Source organism: Panthera uncia, assembly GCF_023721935.1.
Source record: "Panthera uncia isolate 11264 chromosome B3 unlocalized genomic scaffold, Puncia_PCG_1.0 HiC_scaffold_1, whole genome shotgun sequence".
Lineage (NCBI taxonomy): Eukaryota > Metazoa > Chordata > Mammalia > Carnivora > Felidae > Panthera > Panthera uncia.
In genome coordinates this window covers 77,389,327-77,412,113 of record NW_026057582.1, presented here as the reverse complement: position 1 = coordinate 77,412,113, position 22,787 = coordinate 77,389,327, and the positions used below count along the sequence as shown (strand labels likewise).

At 37.2% G+C, this 22,787-nt stretch overlaps 1 protein-coding gene and 1 long non-coding RNA gene across 3 annotated transcripts; one reads left to right on the top strand and one right to left on the bottom strand.

Annotated features, from left to right (window-relative positions):
• Positions 1–722: 722 nt before the first annotated feature.
• Positions 723–2,083, bottom strand: LOC125909810 (uncharacterized). Its single transcript, XR_007453771.1, has 2 exons — positions 1,994–2,083; positions 723–1,839 (listed from the first exon to the last, which is right to left on the bottom strand). It is a non-coding gene; the product is annotated as an uncharacterized LOC125909810 (long non-coding RNA).
• Positions 2,084–2,477: 394 nt separating this feature from the next.
• Positions 2,478–20,893, top strand: ARHGAP11A (Rho GTPase activating protein 11A). Of its 2 annotated transcripts, none has more exons than XM_049613281.1 (12): positions 2,478–3,038; positions 6,322–6,392; positions 8,492–8,588; positions 9,282–9,535; positions 10,182–10,345; positions 10,509–10,655; positions 11,190–11,264; positions 12,076–12,240; positions 14,950–15,025; positions 15,736–15,844; positions 17,629–17,767; positions 18,159–20,893. In XM_049613281.1, the coding sequence occupies exons 1-12, from the start codon at positions 2,910–2,912 to the stop codon at positions 19,724–19,726; spliced, it is 2,994 nt and encodes a 997-aa protein (XP_049469238.1). In that variant the 5' UTR covers positions 2,478–2,909; the 3' UTR covers positions 19,727–20,893. The 2 variants fall into 2 exon arrangements, with proteins under 2 accessions (XP_049469238.1, XP_049469237.1); XM_049613280.1 differs by having other exon boundaries at positions 14,896–15,025.
• Positions 20,894–22,787: the final 1,894 nt, after the last annotated feature.

The window sequence follows — 22,787 nt, the reverse complement described above, 5'->3', positions numbered from 1 at the left end:
TCATAAAAAGATAAATGCAAAACTGTAATGAGACACCATTTGCCACCTATCAAATTAGCCAAAATCGACTCCATTAGAGAGGCCGTGGGGAAACAGGAACTCTCATACTTCACAAATGTGAATACAAAATTGTGTAACGCCTATGATGGTGAATTTGACAATATTAAACAAAATAACATGTTCTTTTACGCTCTAACCTAGCAATCCCATTTGTAGGACTCTGTGCTAACGGTCCATTAGCAAAAGCATATTGTGTATGCACAGGGAACTTTTTGTAATAGCAAAAGGCTGGAAATAGTGCATATATCTATCCATAGGGGCCTGGTTGAATAAACCATGGTACATCCATATATAACCAAAGAGAATTATGTCCAGTTGATTTAAAAGAGTATTTCTGAAGAAAAAAGAAACAAGCTTCATTCAGCAGTCTTATTTAGCAGTATTGTTATTATTGTTTTACATATATGTATGTGTGTATATATGTGTACATGGACAAGGCAAATAAGTAATTATGTTAGTATCATTAAGAGCCAGTAACTTCCATCTTAAACGAGACAAAAGAAACAAAATCAAAGAGCTCAGTTTGGGAAAAAAGGATTATGACATAGAAAAGGTGCTTAATGTTCAACAGCAGTGTCAGGTTTTTAAGAAAAGGAAAGCTGAGACATCCAAAATCCAAAACAATGTCAAGTTTGAGGGAGGGAGGAGGTTAAAGACAACATAAGTCATTTCTGAAGCAAGAAGAAAAGAGTAGGAATAGGTTCGGTTTAGTCTCTGATGCACCGGATCCTGTTACAATCGATGGTTCCTCTTCAGTGCCTTTGTCTCTTGATCGCTGTTCCACTCCACCATCCCACCTTTTTGCCAATTTCTGATTCTTCACATCAGTTAACCATCGGTATGTTGCTCCTCCCCGCATCAAGGATCTTTTATAATACCCTATCATAGAATAGTATTCCCTTCCTTACTACACTTCTCTCAGTGGATAATTATGTCCTCATTAATATCATTACTTAATATTCTCCTCCCCAACGCCCCCAAAACTGTTTTTGCTCTTTATCCTACACCATATTGCATAGTAGGCGCTAAATAAACAGTTGGTACAATGCTTCACTTCCATTTTATTCCCATTTCTTCAGAGAATCTTCTTCAGGCTGGGCAAGGTGGAACGCCTAAGGACTGAACTCCTAAGGGGGCAAAATGATTCTAGCAAAATGTTCTCTACTTAATTCATTCATTCGGGAAATGCGCACTGCTAGGCGACAGGGATACAACAACGGATAAAATAGATACAGCTCTGTCTCTGTTCCTCCCAAGTTTACGTGCGGGTGAGGAGAGGTGATCTAGTAAACGTACGCAACATTGCCCGTATTTAACTTGAGTCCATGTGTCCTCCCCTAAATGAATTACATCCCAGAAAAAAGAGAACATCCTGATGGGACCGCTGACGTTTGAGAATGGATCAGCAGCCCAGGGACAAGAGTTGGGGGTGTGCAGTACTGTCTGTCAACAGGATAGCGTGTGGGACTGGAGCGGGCCTCCTAATTGCATATTCCAACGAATGCCGCTTCTGCAGCTGTCGCCTCCCGAAGACTTCGCTCGCCCCGCGCACTCAACTCTCCCATGACAGGTCTTCTTTATGTATTTAACTACCTATGCGCTAAGATTTGAGCCATCAGTTCCTCAAATACGGGCCAGTTTCCAGAGCCGAAGTAACCTCTAAAGGCCCTGCTTCAGGGGTACCCAGATCAGCGTTTGTACACCCTAACTCAGGCTGCCTCTCTTTGGGTCTGGTAGAATCGGTTTCTCCGTTACAGGGCCTTCAGCCTCAGCCAAGTTCTGAAAAAAAAAAAAAAAAAAAAAAAATGAGAATGGGGTGTCTATTACATTTCCCCGAATGTATTGTCTCAGTCGCAGGCCAGATATATTAAAATGAGCTTGAAACAGTACTTTCCTCCAAAAATACGGCTATGGAGGAGCAAGTGGAACTCACCTTTTTTTCTCTCTCTCTTTTCACATTTCTTAGTTGTGCCCACCACGCCCTTCCGCGTCTCACTAGACAGGCAGCTCCTGGCCACTCTCTGAGGTCCTGATTTTGAAATGAGAAACGGGCCAATCAGAGCGCGGAGCGCTGTTTGGCGCTGCCATTTGAGCCTGGGCTGGAAGTGAAGGTGGAAAGATTGCGGCTCCGGAGCTGCAGAGGCGGTGAGGGCGGAGGCATGAGGAGAGTTGCGTGGCTTCAGTGAGCAGACCGGGATGTGCCTGCCGGGGGCTGTAGGCAGGCTGATGGGGGAGGGAAAGAGCAGCCTGTGAAACGGGGTGACGGCGGCGACCAGCCCGGGCGGGGACCGGGACTGGAAGAGGCTCCTGAGCAGCCGGCTGGTCCGGCGGCTGGGCTGGGGTTGGGGACGGGGACTTGAGAGACGAACGTCCAGCTGAGCCTGCCAGCGCAGGAAGGCCGAGGAGAAGGGTCGTGTTTTGCCGTTGGGAAAGAGACGAGGGCGAAGGAAGGATTGGAGGAAGCTGGATCTTAGGAAGTGGCCGGAAGTGCTGAGAAGCTGGTAACAGGAGTCCGTACAAGGAACCGAAAGGATCAGGAAGAAAGAAGGGAGGTCTGTGTAAGTAGCCGAAAAGATCGAGTGACAAGAAAGAGGGCCGGTGTAAGTGAAGGAAAAGTGAGGTGTGGCTATATCAGAGGGAAGTAGGAGAAGACGGTCAGTGCAAGTGGGTTGAGGACCGAGGGAAAAGCCGTGGAAGTGGCTGGGGTCCGGGGCCGGAACAGTGCCAGACTTGGCCGGAAGGCAGCGGAGCGGAGCGCAAACCTGAGAGTGTTTGGAAATTGGAAGACTTGGTGGCGAACGAGGGTCAGAACTGAGATCCTGCCTCGGAGAGTGAGCGACGTGTCCGGGATGTGGGATCGGAGGCTGGTGAGGTTGGCCTTGTTGCAGCAGCTTCGGGCCGTCTATGGCATTAAGGTCAAGAGTGGCCGTGGGCAGTGCGATCGTAGGAGACATGAAACAGCGGCCACGGATACAGCGGTAGGTTCTGGGGAAAGAGGTTTGGGTTAAAAAAAAAAAAAAAAACAAACCCACCCTATCCATCACTTATTACAGGTCGTGCTAAGGTGTTCATTCTGTATGGATCCAAAGGATCCAAAAGAGAACGTGGCTAAGCGTGACTGATTGAATCCAGATGGTCAACTGCTGAAACTTAAAGAATGACATTGTTGATTCTTTACAGGGATTTTTAATCATTGAGAAAGTTGCAAGGTTTTTCAACCTCGCAACATTGACACTTGGAACTAGATAATTCATTCTTTGCGGTGGGAGGTGGGGGCTGTCCTGTGCATTATGGGATGTGTAGCAGCGTCTCTGGCTTTTACCCACCAGATACCAGTAGCATATCCCAGTTTTGACAATTAAAAATGTCTCCAGATGTTGCCAATTTATTGTATTTTCCCAAGTAGATCTTAGGAAGGGAGACAAACATTATCCACCCCACCCCGCGCCACCGTTTTAGAATTAAGATTTGGAAAGGGTCAAGGGGGATCAGTAAGTTTTCTAAATAAGTCAGTAGAGGAGGTGTGACAGAACATTAGAAATAGACTTCAGATAATCTCTCTGTATTTACTAATTTGAAAAAAAAATAAGCTTACTGCTTGTTTTTTTTTTTTGAGATACAAAGCTATTTTAAGTATTTAGAGATGAAAGCTAATAAGATTTGCACAGCTCTTAGTTTATAATTTCTGAAAAAAAAAATAAGTACTTGGATAAGAAAGCTAGTAATAAAAATAGTTTGTATACCTCTTAATAGCTTATAGATTCTGGAGACAGTAATTTTTGTTGTTTGCAACATATTTGTTTATATGTAAAAACTGGAGTGGTTTTTCTGGTTGTAAAACTGGTTTTCCAAGATCTCAAATGTAGTTGGTTTTGAAAGTGTATGAAAGACTTTGTGTCAGAGTTTTTTCACCCCTTAAGAAAATCAGTACCTACTTTTAGAGTCAGGTAGACCTGAGTTTGTTTGAATCCTGCTCTACCCCTACTAGATATGTGATCTTAGGCTGTTTGTTGAATTTTCCTAAGCTTCAGTTTCCTACTCTATAAAATGGGAATAATGATATCTCTCCTTGGGTTATTTAGGGGATTTAAAAATGGTAAGATCTGTAGATTGAACTAGCACGGTGCCTGTCACATGCCACATATTCAGCTAATCATGGTTGTTACGGCAGTCATTGGTCTAGATCCTAATGGGTAGTCAGGCTAGAAATTGTAATAAAAATATTCTAATAAATATTAAGGTCAAGAGTGGCCATGGGCAGTGCGACCGTAGGAAGCATGAAGCAGCAGCCACAGATATAGCGGTAAGTTCTGGGGAAAGAAATACAGAAGATCGTTGTGTTATAGGAATGGAAACAGGATGAGTAATATTTGACAACTAGATTTCTTGTAGTTTTCTAAGTACATTCTATTGACTTACTTATAAAACTTACTGATCCCCCTTGACCCTTTCCGAATCTTAATTCTAAAACGGTGGTGCGGGGTGGGGAATGGGGTGGGTACTAAGTATATTGTAAATGATACTCCAATACACAAAGTTTAAAAAGCATCTTGTTAGTTTTATTTTATGAGCTTATAGCAATTACTGTGAGTCCATTGTTGAGAATAATAGACTTGAGGAAAAAACCCTGAATTCTGTGTATGTTAAGATATCTCTAGACTTATAATCAGCTTCAGCATCTGATTTTTGCATTTTGTTTGGTTGTCCAGTATCAAGACAATTCTGATTTACCCAAATAAGGGGTTTCCCACACTAACATTTTTTTTAATAGCTCACCTTGAAATGGGAATTCTAACAGCAACACATATTCTGTGAATGCTTACTCAATGTCAGACACGACCATAAATGTTTTACATCTTTTAATTCATTGAATTCTCTCTGTAACTCTGTGACTGAGGACCTGTGTGAAGGTGCCGAAGCATACAAAATTAATTTGATCAAGATCATTCAGCTAATAATCAGAAGAGCCAACGTTTGAAACCTGGCAGTCCTGCCACTAGGAGCCTGCTCCCTTAAGCACTATCGTGTACTGCCTTCTGTATTCACCAGTCGAATGGAGCCAAATGCTTGAAAAGGATTGGCAAGATTTTGTTACTCTGTTGAAAAGCTGACAGAGCTGAATGATATTTGTCAACGTAAGGTTAAATAAGGTGCTCTTATCACATAAGTGCGTCAAGAGCATTCATGGAGAGCAGATGCATCTAAGCTAAATGAATAAACATGAGACTCATAAACATGAGACTGGGTATACCCACTCATCCAATTCTGTATAGGCAGATATATACACGCGTGTATTTATTTTTAAATCCAGGGCAAAACTACAACCTTCTTAATCAGTAACACGTTTTTAAGAAGTTTGAATGTATGCACAAAGATAGTGGCAGATTCTTTATTCACAAGTATGTAACATACAGATTTAGTCTTGGATCTTCAGTGTATTAAGTTTGAATATGAGTAATACATTTGAATGTGATTTTTCACAAATATTTTTCAAAGTAGTTAGATGTGAATTAAATGTTTGCAGAAGAATCCTTTTCTTGGTTACTTTAGAACATAGTTTGAATAGCACTTTTCCACCAAGTGTGGAAAAGATCAGGTCTAAAAATAACCATTTCTGATGTAATTTTAGGAAGTACTCAATGAGTGACAAGAATTACCATTATCAATTTAACCTTTTGTTCATCTTAGTATTTATAAGGTGACAGAAGGAAAGTATAAGGTCAGTGTTTATAAGGTTACTGAAAGAACCTGTAGTATTTTTAGAAAATGTTAGTGTTTCAGCCAAATTTTGTTTTAAGCATTAACTGGATTGATTTTCCATTATGGGATTGGAAACTGATGGAATGCATTACATTGCTTCAGTGCAATGACTTTCTCTATTTTTTTTTTTTTAATTTTAATTCCAATACAGTTAACATGCAGTGTTACATTAGTTTCAGGTATACAGTGTAGTGATTGAACAATTCTATACATTATTCAGTGCTTATCATGATAAGTGTGCTCTTAACCCCCTTCACCTGTCTCACCCATCCCCTCACCCACAATGACTTTATCTTGACTATTTTTGTACTCCTAGCACCAGCGATGTTTAGTGTATAGTAGTTACCTTTTACCAAATGTCCTCATAGTAATTGTTTTCATTGTCTTGATTGATGATTTCAATTTTTAAAAATTTTCTGAGGTTTTTAATTTGCTTAATATTTAAGAAAACTTATATTATGCCTAATATTTGTGTTAGAATAACTGAATTTGCCGTTTTAGGGTAAAATATTTGGAGTACCTTTTAATGTATTGCCCCATTCTGTTGTACCAGAATATGGACATATTCCAAGGTAAGCTAAGTTTGAGATGAGGAAAAAATATTTCAAACTGGTGTTTGAGCGTTTAAAAAGAAATAGTTGATTGACTCTTTCACATTTGTTTTGAACTAGCAAATGATTGAATTTCTCAACATTAACGAATGTAATGTGGAAATGTTTTTAAACTTTTACATATTTTAACTTTTTAATTTCTGTTCATTCCTAGGATTGAATTTAAGGTTCAGTAATAAATTAAATGTTAAAAAGCAAGTTATTTTTGTTCTACTAAGAGTGTTTAGTTCTATACCAATTCTTTTGCTGCAATTCTGACTATATTCAGTAATACACTGAATTTCAAATTCAGTTACAATTTATATATTTTTTCTGTCTTAGAAATGTTGGATGAGAGTATTTTTTTCTCCTATACAAGTTTTTAAATTTTGTTAGGTTTTCAAAATTGTGATTCCATTATAGTTAACATACAATATTATATTAGTTTCAGGTGAACAATATAGTGATTCAACAATTCTATACATTACTCAGTGCTCATAATGATAGTGTACTCTTTAATCCCTATTTCACCCATCCCCCTACCTACCTCCCCTCTAATAACCATCAGCTTGTTCTCTAGTTAAGAGCCTGTTTCTTGGTTTGTCTGTCTCCCTCTCTCTCTTTTTCTTTTGTGGATAAAAGAATATTTAAGATAACATTCAATAGTATCTGTGAATACAAATTATGTAACACTTGAGCTTTTCTATGTCACTTACTATTTATTTAAAAGTAACCTTTTAGACTAACAGCATCAGAAATTACTTGGGAAGTTTACATCTTAAATAGTTGAAAGACACATGTAAGGAAACTATCTTAGGTCTTACTAATTCATTTCCCCTCTATCCAAAGTAGGGTTTATTCTGGCTACTCTTGTTCAGTAACCTAGGTTTTTAACTGATGCATTGTACAAAAGCATTTATTGAATACTTTGCTGCCTTGGAACAGTTTTCCTTCATTCAGCATATAAGTGTAGATTAACAATCTACACTTCACAATCTTTGTAAGGTGAGCACTTACTATTTTGCTTTTTAAATGACCTATGAAAGGTGTGCTTATGCTTTTCTACCTTTAGAATTGCAAAATATATCCCCAGTAATGATGACTAAATCTTTTTTGTAATTTCTATGCCCACTTTAAACAAACAAACTTTAAATTCTGTCAGGCGCCCCCTGGGACACTCAGCCATTGTGCACCAGTACAATGCTATCAGTTGCTTGCTGCTAACATCTATTCTTACTTGTTGGTATCACCTGTTAACTATTAAAGCCAACATCGATGGTTCAAATTGTTCAGTATAAAGAAATTGAGCACACACTTCTAAGTATGAGAAGGATCGTAAGGACTAGGATATATTTGACTTTTTTTCTGAGAGGTAATGTTAGAGTGAGAAAAACATGTTGCCTTTTTTTGGGCCAGTGTAGTAGATGGTAAATATTTAAAGCTATGTATTCTCTGCAAGGTTACACATGAAGAGAGGATAAAGAAAAGAAGAAGGCCTTAGGGCCCTGGGTTATAGTAGCATGAAGAGGTATGGCAGAAAAAGAGGAGCCAGGAAAGGAGTTTGAGAAGGAGCACTTAGGGGGACAGCAGGAAAACCCGAAGTTATCATGAAAAAGAATATTTTCCAGAAAAGCAGGGAGTGGTCAAGTGTGTGAGATGCTGGCAGGACAAACAAGATGAAGACAATTGACCATGGGTTGGTGACCTTGTTGAGAGCTGTTTTGTTGGAGTAATGGTGGTGAGAGTTCATTGGAGAGGGTTGAGAGAGACTGGGATATGAAGTGGGGGCAGTGAAAAAGACACACCCTGTGCTGTGAGCAGAAGCAGAGAAATGGAGTAGGATTGAGAAGGATGTAGAATTAAGCAGCTTATTGAAGTTGTCCTGGATAAAAAGATGGACCATAAACCACTTAGGAAGCAAAAAAGACAACTAGAGGTAACCTTTTTATCCCAAAGATTGAAGGGATTTCTGACACCAAAGCTTCTAAAGACAGTACTTAGTCTGCTCATGTATTTTGGTAGGAGAATAGGATTTAGTTAGATGTGTTCTGAAAAGAGTTGAAAAGAGTTCTTTCTTTCAGTTTTCTTGTTGATGCTTGCACATCTTTAGAAGAGCATATTCATACAGAAGGGCTTTTTAGGAAATCAGGATCTGTTGTTCGTCTGAGAGCCCTAAAGGTAAGCATATTATTGAACTATTATTTTTCATTTGTGCCACTTTTTGATTTGGTTTTTAGAATTTAAATATTTAGAACTATTGCATGAATTACTAATAGAAATTGGATTTGCAAATAGCCTTTTTCATGGCAGAAGAACCTTTTTTTCTAAAAGGAATTGTGCAGCATTTATATAATGCTTTAAGTGTTACTGAGATATAATTGACAAATATTTAACGTATACAACTTAATGCTATATGTATATACTGTGAAATGATTGCCACGATCTATTTATATAATGCTTTAAAAGTTCAAAATATTTCAAATTCATGGTCCTTTATTGCTATAAACTATACGAAAGGAAATGTTTTTTTAATTTTAGCCTTCTAAAATGGCATGTTGTATAGTAAAACAAGTGTTAAGAGAAATTTATTTTTTTTAATATACATATTTAATGTTTATTTTTTAGGGGAGGGGGGGAGACAGAGGATCCAAAGCAGGCTCTGTGTGACAGCAGAGAGCCCAATGTGGGGCTCGAACCCACGAACCATGAAGTCATGACTTTAGGTGAAGTCGGACGTTTAACCGACTGAGCCACCCAGGTGCCCCAAGAGAAATTTATTAAAGAAAACTCTCTAGAGTATAAGAAAGGATATTTTTATTTGCAGTAAACTCTTAAGCCCTCAAATACTCAAGATTATTTTATTTATTTCAGAGTAAACTGGATCATGGTGAAAGTTGCCTGGCTTCTGCACCACCTTGTGATGTTGCAGGACTTCTTAAGCAGTTTTTCAGGGAATTGCCGGAGCCCATTCTTCCAGTTGATTTGCATGAAGCACTTTTCAAAGCTCAACAGTTAGGAACAGAGGAGAAGAATAAAGCTACATTACTGCTCTCCTGTCTCATGACTGACCACACAACCGATGTATTAAGATACTTCTTTAACTTTCTCAAGAGTGTTTCCCTTAGGTAAGTAATAAGTCTTAGGAAATGACAGTTTGTTAATCAGCTTGATTTACCCTTATAGACAATAAGTTAAAATTACATTTGGAATGGAAATTTTTCTTAAAAAATTATTCCTTACTATAAGAAGTATATCCTGTATAATATAAGAACCAATATACCGAACGATTTAGTATTTTCTCGCTGACTTAGCATCATCATTATGAATGGCTTATTGGTGTCAATAGGATTCTTTGTCCACTGAATAGCTTCAGATGACTGTGTTTTAAAAAATTTTTTTTTCTTTTCTTCTCAAATTTGTCCCCCCTCTCAGCTGTCAGTGAGCCTCCTTGTTCTGGACATGCTTGTAGCCTTCTAATACAGTTTTTCTGTGTGTGGGTTTGAAAACCAAATATACATGTTCAATTTGCATGGAAACCCAAAGTGTGGACTCCATGGTTAGCATGGTTTTTATGATATATATTTAAGCACACACACAGGAGCTATTTTTGGTTATGTCTTATTTCAAGCCAGTCATATAGATGGGTAGACAAAGGGTAACTATTTTGACTTGTGTTTGACTGATAAAGTAAGAAGTCTTCAAAGTGTGCCCAATATATTAACTCCCTGTTTTTCTCTGGGTCAATCTAAGAAAAACCTTGTTTCATTTAAGGTCTAGTGAGAATAAGATGGATAGCAGGAATCTTGCAGTAATATTTGCACCAAACCTTCTTCAGACAAGTGAAGGACATGAGAAGATGTCTGCTAACACAGAAAAAAAGCTCCGAATACAGGCTGCAGTGGTACAGACCCTTATTGACCATGCATCAGATATTGGTAAGATGTAGTTGCTTTATTAAATAACAGGAGTTGTTTGAGGGAGATCCCATATTCCTCCAAGTGAACTGTGAAGACAGCTGTTAGAAAGTTGATGTATACTATCTGAACATTTTGAGTGAAAGTGGAGGAAAAAATGTTAACTCTGAACGTTTTTGTTTAGGGCATGTTCCAGATTTTATCCAGGAAAAGATACCGGCCATGTTGGGTATTGATGGTTTCTGTGCTACTCCATCATTAGAAGGTTTTGAAGAAGGTGAATGTGAAACTCCTGGTGACTATAAGAGAAAGCCAAGACAAAGTGTAGGAGGTAAGGGGTAGTGGCAGTCCTGTTTTGTAGAGGTACAGCAATATGCTTTTATCTAAAATGTGTTTAAATATAATAAAGATTAAGCTGTGGTGTATATCTTTTGGGGGCTTACAGCATAGTTGGAAAGACATGACACATGCATGTGAAAAGCAAAAATGACAATACAATTTAGTATTGAATGCTAAACCTTTACACAAACGTGAGAGGTATTCAAAGGAAAAAGTTCCCTGGAGTCAAGGACTCCAAAGAAGAAGTCAAACTGAACCTTCTTGAAAAACGGGTAGAGGCTAGGGGAATTGGGTAGAGGGTCAGAATATTTGTATCCTATTGTAGATAAGAAGGATGCTATGAAGAAAGATTTGTGTAGGGAAGTAATCTATCTGTGTTGGTAAACAGACTCACATGACTTGAGTGAGGGGTTCATTGTAAGCTGACATAAACTTAGATGCTGGAAAACCACAAATATTAATATGAATTATTGGTGACAGGTAAATGTTGAATTATAATTGATAATATATGTGCTTTGCATTTCAGATTTTGTTAGTGGAGCATTAAATAAACTTAAATCTAACAGAACACCCTCTATTACGCCTCAACAGGAAAGAACTGGTAGGTATTATATATTTTTTGTTTAAGTGAAAATTTCTGTATATTATGTAAAAAGTAATCATAACATAACTTATTTTGGTTTAATCAAATCCAAGTACTATTTCCAGTGGAAATACTGTACTCTAATACTAAGTTGTGACATTACTAATTACATTGGATATAATGAACCCAAAATTGTAGTTAAGAATTTCTTTTAGTCTCTAGTTATATCTTTAGTCTTCTAAATCATGCTTTTCTGTTGAATGTAAGTTGGATGCTACTGAATATGTGAAAATAGCTCCAATCTCATTTTTGTTTAGAACCAGAAGTTTATTATTTTATCTTCCAATTTTTTTTATCTTGGTTTGCTTGTGGCTGAAATTATTCGGCCCAATAACACAATAATAGACCATATGATCACTTGTTTTGTTTTTCAGATTGAAGAAAAGATTGAAGAAATTTAGTGGTTAATACTCATTTATGATGAAAAGCAGAACTAATAAGTAGATCAGTTTGTTTGAACTCCTTGATTACGATTTTATTCCATATGTTAATATTCTTTAATGTGGATTATATACATCTTTCAGTCTGTTTGGTTTAAGTTACTATTGTTTGTTAATCTTGCCTCTTTGTGACTTTCCTCTTTTCATTTTAAGTAATTGGATGGTGTTAATTTAGTTATAACATATATTTGATAATGTAAACATATTCCCTCATTCCTTGGTTAGCTCTAAGTAATGGCTTTATAAGAAGAAATTATTAGAAGCTTTTGTATTTTATCAACTCTGTGGGAGAAACAACAAATGATTTTTTTTTGTTTTTGTTTTTTCAGCTCAGCTACCCATATCACCCATGAATCTTACACCAAATGCTAAGCGTAAACTACCAATAGAGTCTTCTCATGGTTTCTCAAGTAAGAAAAGGAAATCCATCAAGCACAATTTTAACTTTGAGTTGTTGCCAACTAATCTCTTCAACAATTCTACACCAGCATCAGGTAGCAAATAGAATTTGTATAATTGGGTTGTAAACGTTAACATGAATGCCTATTCTGGGCAAAGTGCTATTTCATATTAATGCCACCCCGTTTAGGAGCTTTGGCTTTATTCTGTTTATCAAATCTCTGAATTTTTATAAAGTCCCTAACTTCTAAAATAGACACTGGTTCAGTATTATTATGTGTATGTGTATATGTTTTATGACCATGCTGTTTGACAGTTAGGATAAATAACTCAGAGTGAGAGTTTGGGCTTCTGTGTATAGCACTGGCGCTCAGATACTAGGTGACGGGACATCCTGAATACCACTTTAGTTACTTCTTGATCTATTGCTAGGGCTGTGTTGCTATCTTCTGTTGAGATTGCCAGTTTGATTTTCTCTAAAGGCAGAGTAGTGGGGTATTGGAGGAACCATTATGGTTGCTGTTGAAGGGCGGGGGGGGTGGGATTTTTTAGTTTTATACTCAAGTAGCTTTTATAAAAGCTTTAAAAACTTTGTTTATGCTGTTCCTTGTGGCATGGTTTCCAGATGGTTTACTGACCTGCCATTTTCTTCCAAATGACCTCTGAGTTTCTAATGTGGCCAACCAGAGCCTCCAGAGAACAACTGAGTTTTGCTAATTTGAGTATCAGATCTTTGTTAGTGTGATCTTAGATTGAGTTGGCTCCTTCAAGTTGGCTCATAGTCAGTCTTACAAGTTAACCTTATGATCAGCCCAAAAAGAAATGAAATTCTAACTAAGCCCAGAGTCTTCCATCTCAGATTTGTCTCACATTTCGTCAAAATATGAGTGATCTCTGATTCTTTCAGGTTTTCAATTTCAGTTAATGTTGAGAATTTTACTTTGACTTTGTTAGTTAAATGATGAGATCTTCTTCCCAGAAACTTTTTGTTTACGTTATCCAAAAAGTTCAGATTTTCCTTGTTTGTTTTATTAGAAAGTTGAACAGAATAGCGACTTGTTTTTTATGGTCTTTCACAGGTTCTCTATGGGTTTAAATGTAATGATAAGAACTCTAAGGCTCTGTCTGTATTTCTTTGAGTATTCAGAAGTTAGAGACTTACGTTCTTTTAAACTAACTTACTGTTTTCTTAATTAAGGTTTTTTCCACTTTGGAGTAACTGTTCCCAAATGGCCAATGTGAGCTGTAATTCTGCCTGCCTCTGCTTATAAGCATTATAACATCTGCCCCAAGAAATGAACCTTTTGATTCCTTCTCTCCAAGCTCCCCAAACATAGTTTAAACCTGCTTGTGTTACTGGAAATTCAGTACGAGCCTGCTTAATCAGTGATTTTTTTCATGGATGCGAGACACAAAAAGAACTTCCATGCTCTTCTGCCATCTTGGCTCCTCCCTTCAATGAATTTTTTTTTTAATAAAAAAAATTAGTAAGTTCAATAACCTGTTATTTTAACACCATTTTTCTTTGACCACACTTTCTCAGCCACAATTCAATAAATTCTGTCTGTAAAATTGAAAATAGATTGGTTTCTAATTTTGGATAATAGCTATGATGCTTTTTTTAATGTATAAAGGCAGCTATAGTAATCTATAATCCATGAATTACCTATTTATAATTTTTTTCCTATATGTGTGATGACTTTGCATTATTCCCTATATTCTGGCTGTGCTTCCTTGTGACCACTGATATATTTTCAAGATTAGACTACAGCTCTAGAATAAACTACCTATGTCACACTGGCTACATTACATTGGCCTCTAAAATTTTTGTCAGCCAAATGTACCCAGAAGTCTCTGTAATGGTTGTATTATTTTCTTTCTGTTTTTGCAACTAAAAAAAAACCATGCTGTCTCTGTTTGGGGACCTGTGTGAATTTTTTATCAATACAGGTGATGAGTTGAGAGGGTTCATGTTTATTGAGTATATCCTGGACTTGATTCAAATATAAGTCAAATGTATATAGAGCCTTGGTTCATAACTTTTTCCCTTAATTTTTTATTATAGTTTCATGGTATAGTGTTAAATAACTTAATCAGAATGAGCTGTTGTAACCACTTATTGTTAGCATGGAACTTGGCTGTAGCCAAGTGGTTAGGCATGTTTTATAACTGGTTTTTGTTTGCCAGAAATATTGAACAGAGGCAGGTAGACAGCAGTTGGCTAGCCAGGTACACACTAGATACTCAGACTCTAAATTGTTTTCAGTAGCTCATTTTTGGTAATAGCAATAATTAACATTGTGTAACATAGGTACTGTGCTAGACATTTCATATATAAATATATAACAGTAGTTTTTATATTTACTGTAGAAGTCCATTTTCAGAGCTATTTAGTAAGTGGTGGGACAAACTCAAGTCTGCCTGTCTGGAAACTTGCTCTTTCTCCAGTCTGCAATAGTGCTCACACCTCCCTTGTATTCTTAAACGAGTTTAAAGTAAAACTCTGATATAAAAGTCATGTTTCATCTGACCCTTAATTGCCAACAAAAAATTTAAAGTAAGAAATTGATACTATTTTTTTTTTTTTTTTTGAGTTGAGTTTATTTGGCTTCTGAAGTTTCTTACCAGAAATTATGTGATTTTGTTGTTGCTTAGGGTTGGATATTAAGACTTTAAACCTAATTGCTACTAATATTTTACACTTGGAAAAGAAAGTATGTGTGGTGTATTATATGTGGTTATTTTTATAGTTCACATTGATACAAGCCCCGAAGGGTCAGCTCAGAGTTCATTCTCTCCTGTAGCCATCAGTGGAAACGATTCGATCAGTACAAGTGTGCTAAGGCGAAGTAAGAGGATTGCAAGTAAAAAAATTTGCAGGTAATACATCCAGGACATTTTGTTTTCATGGATAAACATTTGGTGTATATAGTAAATAAAATGCTTTGTTTGTCTTTCTGCTGAGAAACATGTTTGAATCATAATTTTTAAAAATTCTCTCTGCCTTTATTGTCTTATTAATTAGTGCCCTTTGTATATACTCCAGAGAAAGAGTCTTAATTTGAGTCCACTTGCTTGCTTAAAATCCTATTGTATGTTGATGTGTGTAATTTTTTAATTTCCTGCTAATTTAAAGGTAGTCTGTTCTAATGATTCTGGTTTATAAGTGACTAAATAACTCTTGAGATAAACAGGAGAGGCCTCTTTATACACAAATATAATGTGTTCCTATACTGTATTTCTTTTTTTTTTTTTTTTTTAAACATTTGTTTATTTTTGATCGAGCACCAGTGGGGGTGGGGAGAGAGGGGTCAGAGGGTCCGAACCAGGCTCTGGGCTGACAGCAGCGAGCCCAATGTGGGACTTGAACTCAGAGACCGTGAGATCGTGACCTGACCCAAAGTCAGACACTCAACTGAGTGAGCAATCGAGATGCCCCCATACATGGTATCTCAAAGCTTAACTGATTTTAGAAAATTATTACGCCGTTTAATTGCTAGCAATATAATTTGCTCTGGACTTGAAAATTTCATTTTGCGAGAATGCCTCCAGTTTTTATGCTGACATTTTTAAATGCCATTCTTTTTTAGGGTGGAATCGGGAAAAGCAGGCTGCTTCTCTCCTAAGATCAGTCGTAAAGAAAAGGTCCGAAGATCTCTTCGTTTGAAATTTAGTCTGGGGAAAAGTAGCAAAGACCTAGTAAGTGTCTTTCACCATTTCATTGATGTTCATATTAGCATAAAGTGTAGATGTGGTGGTGAAAGACCCTCTACCCTGTCTCTCCAGCCACAGTTGCCTTCTCTACTCCCCTTTATACCAGACTCTTGCATGTGAATCAATACTGATTGTTTCCTCCTTTTCTGTTCTGCTTAAACTGATTCATTCCAGTGAGGCTTTTATCCCCAATATTCCATGCAACTGTTCTGAAGGTCATCCATGAATTCAGTGGTGCTCAAACCAGTGATCAGTCCTTGTTAGTCTTCACCTGGCTGGTTACTTGCTCCTCTTTCGCATACTTCCCTTCCTTGCTTCAGGGACACTTTTACTCATGATTTTCTTCCTTCTTCATGGGTTACGTTTCTAATTCCTTTACATTAGAGTGTCCAAAGCTTTGTCCTTGGACTTCTCTTTTCTCTTTCTACTCAAAGTGTTCATTAGCATTAAATGTCCTATATTTGCTTAAGACTTCCAAATGTATATCTCCAGACCAAAATGCTTTCCTGAACAACTTGACTGTTTAGCACCTGCCTACTTGACTTCTCTGCTTGGATGTCCATCCAGTAGACAACTCACCTGTAACCTGTCCCAGATAGAGCTCTCAAGATGCATTTCTTCACTGTTGCTCTTTCTCCAGTCATTCCCCTCCCCACCAACCACACACTTATCTGTAGTCTTCACCATCTCACATATGGCGACTCACCTGGTCACTTCGGCCAAAAACCACGTAGGCATTCTTGACTCCTCACATCCTGTGTAAACCAGTAGGGCATCTTGTGTATCTTCTGCTTTCAGAGTATATCCAGATCGACCAATTGTCACTGGCACTACATTTCCACCATTCTCTAAATTCTGTCATCTCCAGCTTGGATTACTGCAATAAGGCCCTACTAGTAGGTCTGCCTGCTTCTACCTTGCTGCAATACTAGAGCCAAAATTATTCTTTTAAAACCCAAGTGAAGTCCTGTCACTCCTCTGCTCAGAATCCTCCAATGACTCCTCATTTCACTCTGAAAAAAAGGTAAAATTCTTATGTTTACAAGTGCCTCTCCACGGGACTGGATCCAGCCTGCCTCTCTGAGCCCGTCAGCCTCCCTTGCTCACTCGGCCTCTTGTTTGTCAAATGTGCCAGACCTGACTTCAGCCTTGGAGACTGTCCTGGCCTTTCTTCTCTGTGGAATGTTCTTCTCCCATTTATCCTCATGGTTCTTACCCTCTCACATTTTTCTTTACTCACCAGTCATCTTCCAATCACTCTGTTTAAAATGACAGCCCCACCTTTCTTCACTCCAGAGCCTCCTTACCCTGCTTTACTTTTTGCCATAGCACTTCTCACCTTGTGTATTGCGTAATATACAAAATAATCTACGGTTTTTCTTGTCCTGATCAAAATCACCCCATCTAAAATGTGAATTCTGTGAGGTGAAGATTTTGGTCTGTTTGTTTTGTTCACTCACTGTTGTGAACATGCCCTGGCTCAGAGTCCTCACAAAAGAAAGAAATTTTTTAGTTAATGAATATGTGAGGCTGTTTTTATTTTAGATCATAAAATATCAACTAACAGCCAAGTCAAAAGCTTACAGTTTTCATCAACATGCATGCAAGTAAATTTGTGTTGGCTACAAATTGTTTTTCAATTTTTTATACATTTTTCAATCAGCTGTAGAGGATTTTGATAAATACAAAAACTTTACTTGGTCTTAATATCCTGAATTAACTAGATTTATTTCTTAACCAAAACATTTTCAATTTTCTTTTCTTTACAGAACGGGTGTCCTGGTGTCGATAGATACGAAAATGTCGGTCGACGACTTGCAAATCAACAAAGTTTAAAAAATAGGATTGAATCTGTAAAAACAGGTCTCCTTTTTAGCCCAGATATTAATGAAAGATTAACAAAGAAAGGTACATTTATATGGTATTGTTAGTTTTATGCAAAAAAACCTACTTTCATTGTTTTTCTGAAAAATTTGTTCCAGCTTGAGACGTAATTAACATATAACCTTCAATTATTTTTATGGTAAAATATATTAAGTAATTTACTCTTCTAGAAATTAAAATTCATGTTTGAAAAGTAAAAATGTTTGAATTGGGATTGTATTTTTGTATGAACAATTGGAGGATGCTTATAAATACAAAAAGTTTGACGTTTTTATACTAAAAATTATTCTTTTAACACAAATCCTTAACTTATTGAAATTAAATGCTTAATACCTTTATATGCCATGTGTTTGAATAATATTTGAAATATGTTTCAAATATAAATGATTAAAAAGACTGAACTGCTTTATTTTAGGTTCAAAAAAGATCAGTAAGTCTGAGGAGAACTTATTAACCCCAGAGCGTCTAGATGGGACAAGTTACCGGATGTCTTGGACAGGACCTACTAATTCCGGTTTTCAAGAAATGGTGACAAATGAAGTTTCTCCAATCAAGGGAAATCTTGAGGTGGAAAGCTCTTCTTCGGAGCCTGATACTTCAGTTGAAAAGTTACCTGTTAGTTCATATGAACGCACCCTTTCTAATGTACAGGATAAGCATAACAACAGTGTAACTGGAAGCTCTCTTAGTGGGGATGAAAATCACTTGACCACAGAGACTCTGGTGAAAATTCAGAAAGCATTTTCCGAATCTGGAAGTAATCTTCATGTATTGATAAATCACAGCCAGTCATCAGTAACTAATGTGGGGAAAGTAAAACTAAATGAAACCTCTTCTACAGAATACAGTCCAGAGAAAAATCTGTTTGAGACTAATGATTTGACTGTGATAGAATCAAATGAACATCAAACTGGTAAAGAAGAACATAGTTTTTCAGAACGAGACATCTCACTCCATCAAACTCAAAATTTGGATAGAGAAGCAACTGTAAAATGTTATTCAACTCATGTGAAGATTGAACATGAAGAAAGCATTTGTTCAAATATACCTAAAGACTATTCAGTTAAGCAAGAGTTGCCTAGTGATGAACACGTAAAGGAACAGCAGTCTCTGGGGGATAAAGTAAATCCTGAATTAAGGGAGAGTGAGAATATGATCGAAGAGAACTTGGCGAAGCATGCAGCTAGCACTTCTTCCTCAGAGCCCATCACGTGTAACATAACAAACTTGTCCAAACGCAGGCCTGTGAGAATTGTTAAGCAGCAGTCGCTGGTGGAAACCTGCAGCGCTACGGTTTCTGAAAGCTTACAGATGACAGAGCGTGGTAATGTGTCAGACCACATACAGTGGTTTAACAAGCTTTCTTTAAATGAACCAAATAGAACAAAGGCAAAGTCACCTCTTAAGTTTCAGCGTACACCTGTTCGTCAGTCTGTCAGAAGGATTAACTCCTTGTTGGAGTATAGCAGACAACCTGTACGGCACAAATTGGCGAGTCTTGGTGATGCCGCTTCTCCTCTGGTGAAGTCAGTGAGCTGTGACAGTGCTCTTTCCTCTGGTATGGAAAGTACATCAAAAGATTCCTTGATTTCATATACCAAATCAGGTCCTAAAGAACAGAAGTTTATGGGGTGTGGACAGTCCAATGTTGATACAGTTTTGAAATCAAGCATGGAGTTAACTTCTCAATCTTTCTCAAAGACCAAGAGGCCCCCAGACTCCACGAATGCTTCTCTTGGGTCTACCAGAGTTTGTAAACAGGAAGTGGTGTCCAGAGGCCAAATTAAGGTTCCCTTGGATGACCTGACAAATCATGACATATTAAAATCTGTTGTAAATAATAATGTGGGCTTTTCTCCTGGGATAAATAGCAGAGTCCTTAGGAAACCATCAGAAAAAGAAAGGGTCTGGTATAAAGGTTCTCCAAAAAATCCCATCGGAAAAGCTCAGTTACTACCAACGAGTAAACCTGTAGACTTGTAATTGGTAGATGTTAATACTTGTTAATGTAAATAAAATTAGCTGTTGGTGATAGGACTTGCAGGATAATCTGCATGTTGGTTTGTTAGCTCAGGAAGGTTAAGTGATAGATTTTAATTTCAGTGCACAAGCAACTTGAATTCTTATGCTTGTATAAATGACTTGTTTTTCTTAATTATGGCAGTATTTAAATTTTGTAATTGTATTGTGATCTCTTCAAGCAGAGGTTACATTTTACCTTTTGAAAGAAGTTGTTGGCTGGGTTTATGAGAAATTAATTCTTGAAAATTGTATGAATTTTATTTTTAAGTGTGATAGGAAGAGTGAACGAGTTGTGACTATTTCCTGTTATTCCTCCTGAGTCAGAGAAGGTTTCTACAAGAAATTTCTAACCCGTAAAGGGAAGAGATAAGCCCTACAGATCTTATTTCTTGAATTACGTTGATATTTATGGTTTATGCCAGAATCCCTAGAAATTAACTTGCTTCAATAGCAACTTAATCTTTTATTCCAATTTGGGGCAGAATAATTGGGTTTATATGGTCTGTAGATGTGTACAGCCGGTTCCCTTGGACGAAGAATAACGGCTAAAGCAGAATAAGGACTCAAGTGTGCTCTTAGGGAATGATGCTGCAGAAATATTCGATGACTTTTGAGCCATACTATGTTTTATAGTTAATTTGCACAAATATATTTGTAGCTGTTTTGTCCAATATAGGATTTAAAATTATTTAAGGAGGAATAATTAAGCTTGGAAATTTTTAATCAAGGTGATTTCTTACATTCACATACTTGATTTTATAATTTAAAATAGGTGATGTGCCTCTGTACATTTAGCTTGGATTCTTAACTTTTGATTCTTATAAAAGCCTATGATGGTTTTGTCTGGTGTGTAAATGTTATTTATTTAGCATAGACATTAAAGGTAACCTTCTGGAAAATGACTTGTCTGAATCTCTAATGAAATTCAAAATACCTTTTAGAATTTGAACCAAATTGTCGAGCAAATCTATCTAAATTTGTATTTTAAGTTATTAGAAGTTAATAATCTTTAAGGAAAGAATAATAGCAACAATGGTGGATATTCTCTAGGTTTTAGAGGAAGGAATATTGCAGGCCGAACAAACCACTGAAGATAGTTTTACAGGTCAGTTTTTAGAATGTCACATTCAGACGGTGGAGCAGAATAGAACAGCATTGCAAATCTACTCAGAGCAGCCAGAGTCATCAGATGTCTGCTTGACCACGTTCTACTTGATAGCAGTACACCTGTTTTATTTCAAAGCGATTTCCTGTCTATTACCTAGGAATCAACCCTTTCTCACTACCAGTAAGAATTTGACTTCTATAAAGACTGAAAGCCTGTAGATATGAATACCATGTTTATCTGACATCAAAACAGGTTTGTGATATAAACCGGATATTCATTTCGGCTGTTTATGATATTTCTGATAGTAAGTCGAGATAGGAAGCATTCATAAACTTCGAAATAGATATTGTCTGATTCAGAGCAATTTTTTAAATTTCACCTTCCCTCTGGATAAACTTTTAAAGATGTATTAATATCATTTTATATCCATGGGTATGGGTGAAGTGTTGAATCAGAAGACTAATTCAGTAAGAAGCCATGGGAGATTAATGGTACAATTACCTGAATTAGTGGCTTTTCTGAGAGATTAATAATGAAAGATATTTATTTTTTAAAAAACTATCCAATATTACTCCCATTTTTGTTAGGTGAAAGCCAGCAGTATAGGAAGACTATGAAAGTAAGAAACTTGTACAGTCAGTAAAGTTAAATTTTAGAATTAATCTCTCCACTTTATCTAAAGTGGAGATGTTACTCATCTCATGAAGATATTTGGTCAAATGGTATGTGAACGTACTTAGTAAAGTTAGGTTAGGCCCTATGGACATAGGCGCCTGGGTGACTCAATAGGTTAACTGTCCAACTCTTGATATCAGCTCAGGTCACGATTTCACGGTTTGTGGAACTGAGCCCCAAGTCGGACTCTGGAGCTGTCATCACAGAGCTTGCTTGGGATTCTCTGTCTTTCTCTCTGCCCCTCCCCCGGCTCACATGCTCACTCAAAATTTTTTTAAAAAGTATGGACATAGGCAGTAACTTAAAGGATTATTTTCACTTTGTTATTTACAAGTGTAAATAAATATCTAATATGAATTTATTTATCATGAGCAACAATACAATTACACAATTACATAGGACTTAAATTAGCAGGCTGCTTGGCAACATTCTATAATCACTAAGAATTTAACGTAGTCATTTGATCACCAAGTCCAGGATGTGTATAATTTAAAATCTCAAATTTCAAGGGCACCTGAGTGGCTCAGTTGGTTAAGCATCCGACTTTGGCTCAGGTCATGATCTCCTGGTTTGTGAGTTCAGGCACTGCATCAGGCTCTGTGCTGACAGCTTAATGCCTGGAGCCTGCTTCAGATTCTGTGTCTCACTGTCTCTGCCCCTGCCCCGATGGTATTCTGTCTCTCTCAAAAAATAAACATTAAAAAAAATTTTAAATAAAATACAAACTTCAGGGGCGCCTGGGTGGCTCAGTCGGTTAAGCGTCCCACTTCGGCTCAGGTCACGATCTCACGGTCCGTGAGTTCGAGCCCCGAGTCGGACTCTGGGCTGATGGCTCAGAGCCTGGAGCCTGCTTCCGATTCTGTGTCTCCCTCTCTCTCTGCCCCTCCCCCGTTCATGCTCTGTCTCTCTCTCTGTCTCAAAAATAAATAAATGTTAAAAAAATAAAAAAAATAAATACAAATTTGATATGAAACCTTTTGGTGTATCTTAAACGTCCATTCAACAAAAAAAAACAGTAAATTGTGATGGCTTCTCCATTTTTCCAAGCATAAAATGAAGATAACAGTAAAAATGTTAAAGTAAAATTCTGGATTGAAAACCTCAGTATGTGTAAATAAAAAATAGTAATCCCCAGCGTTTGTGTTTGAGCCTAAAACCAATAGACCATATTTGTCCTGTTGATTTAGCACTGAAACAAAAAGCTGGAAACAAGCATCCATGAAAGAAAAGATCATAGGA

Excerpts from the sequence above, each read along its gene's own strand:
- ARHGAP11A (XM_049613280.1), top strand. The coding sequence starts at position 2,910 with ATGTGGGATCGGAGGCTGGTGAGGTTGGCCTTGTTGCAGCAGCTTCGG. Across the intron at positions 9,536-10,181 it reads CTCAAGAGTGTTTCCCTTAG|GTCTAGTGAGAATAAGATGG; the intron begins GTAAGTAATAAG and ends GTTTCATTTAAG. Across the intron at positions 12,241-14,895 it reads CAATTCTACACCAGCATCAG|TTCACATTGATACAAGCCCC; the intron begins GTAGCAAATAGA and ends TTATTTTTATAG.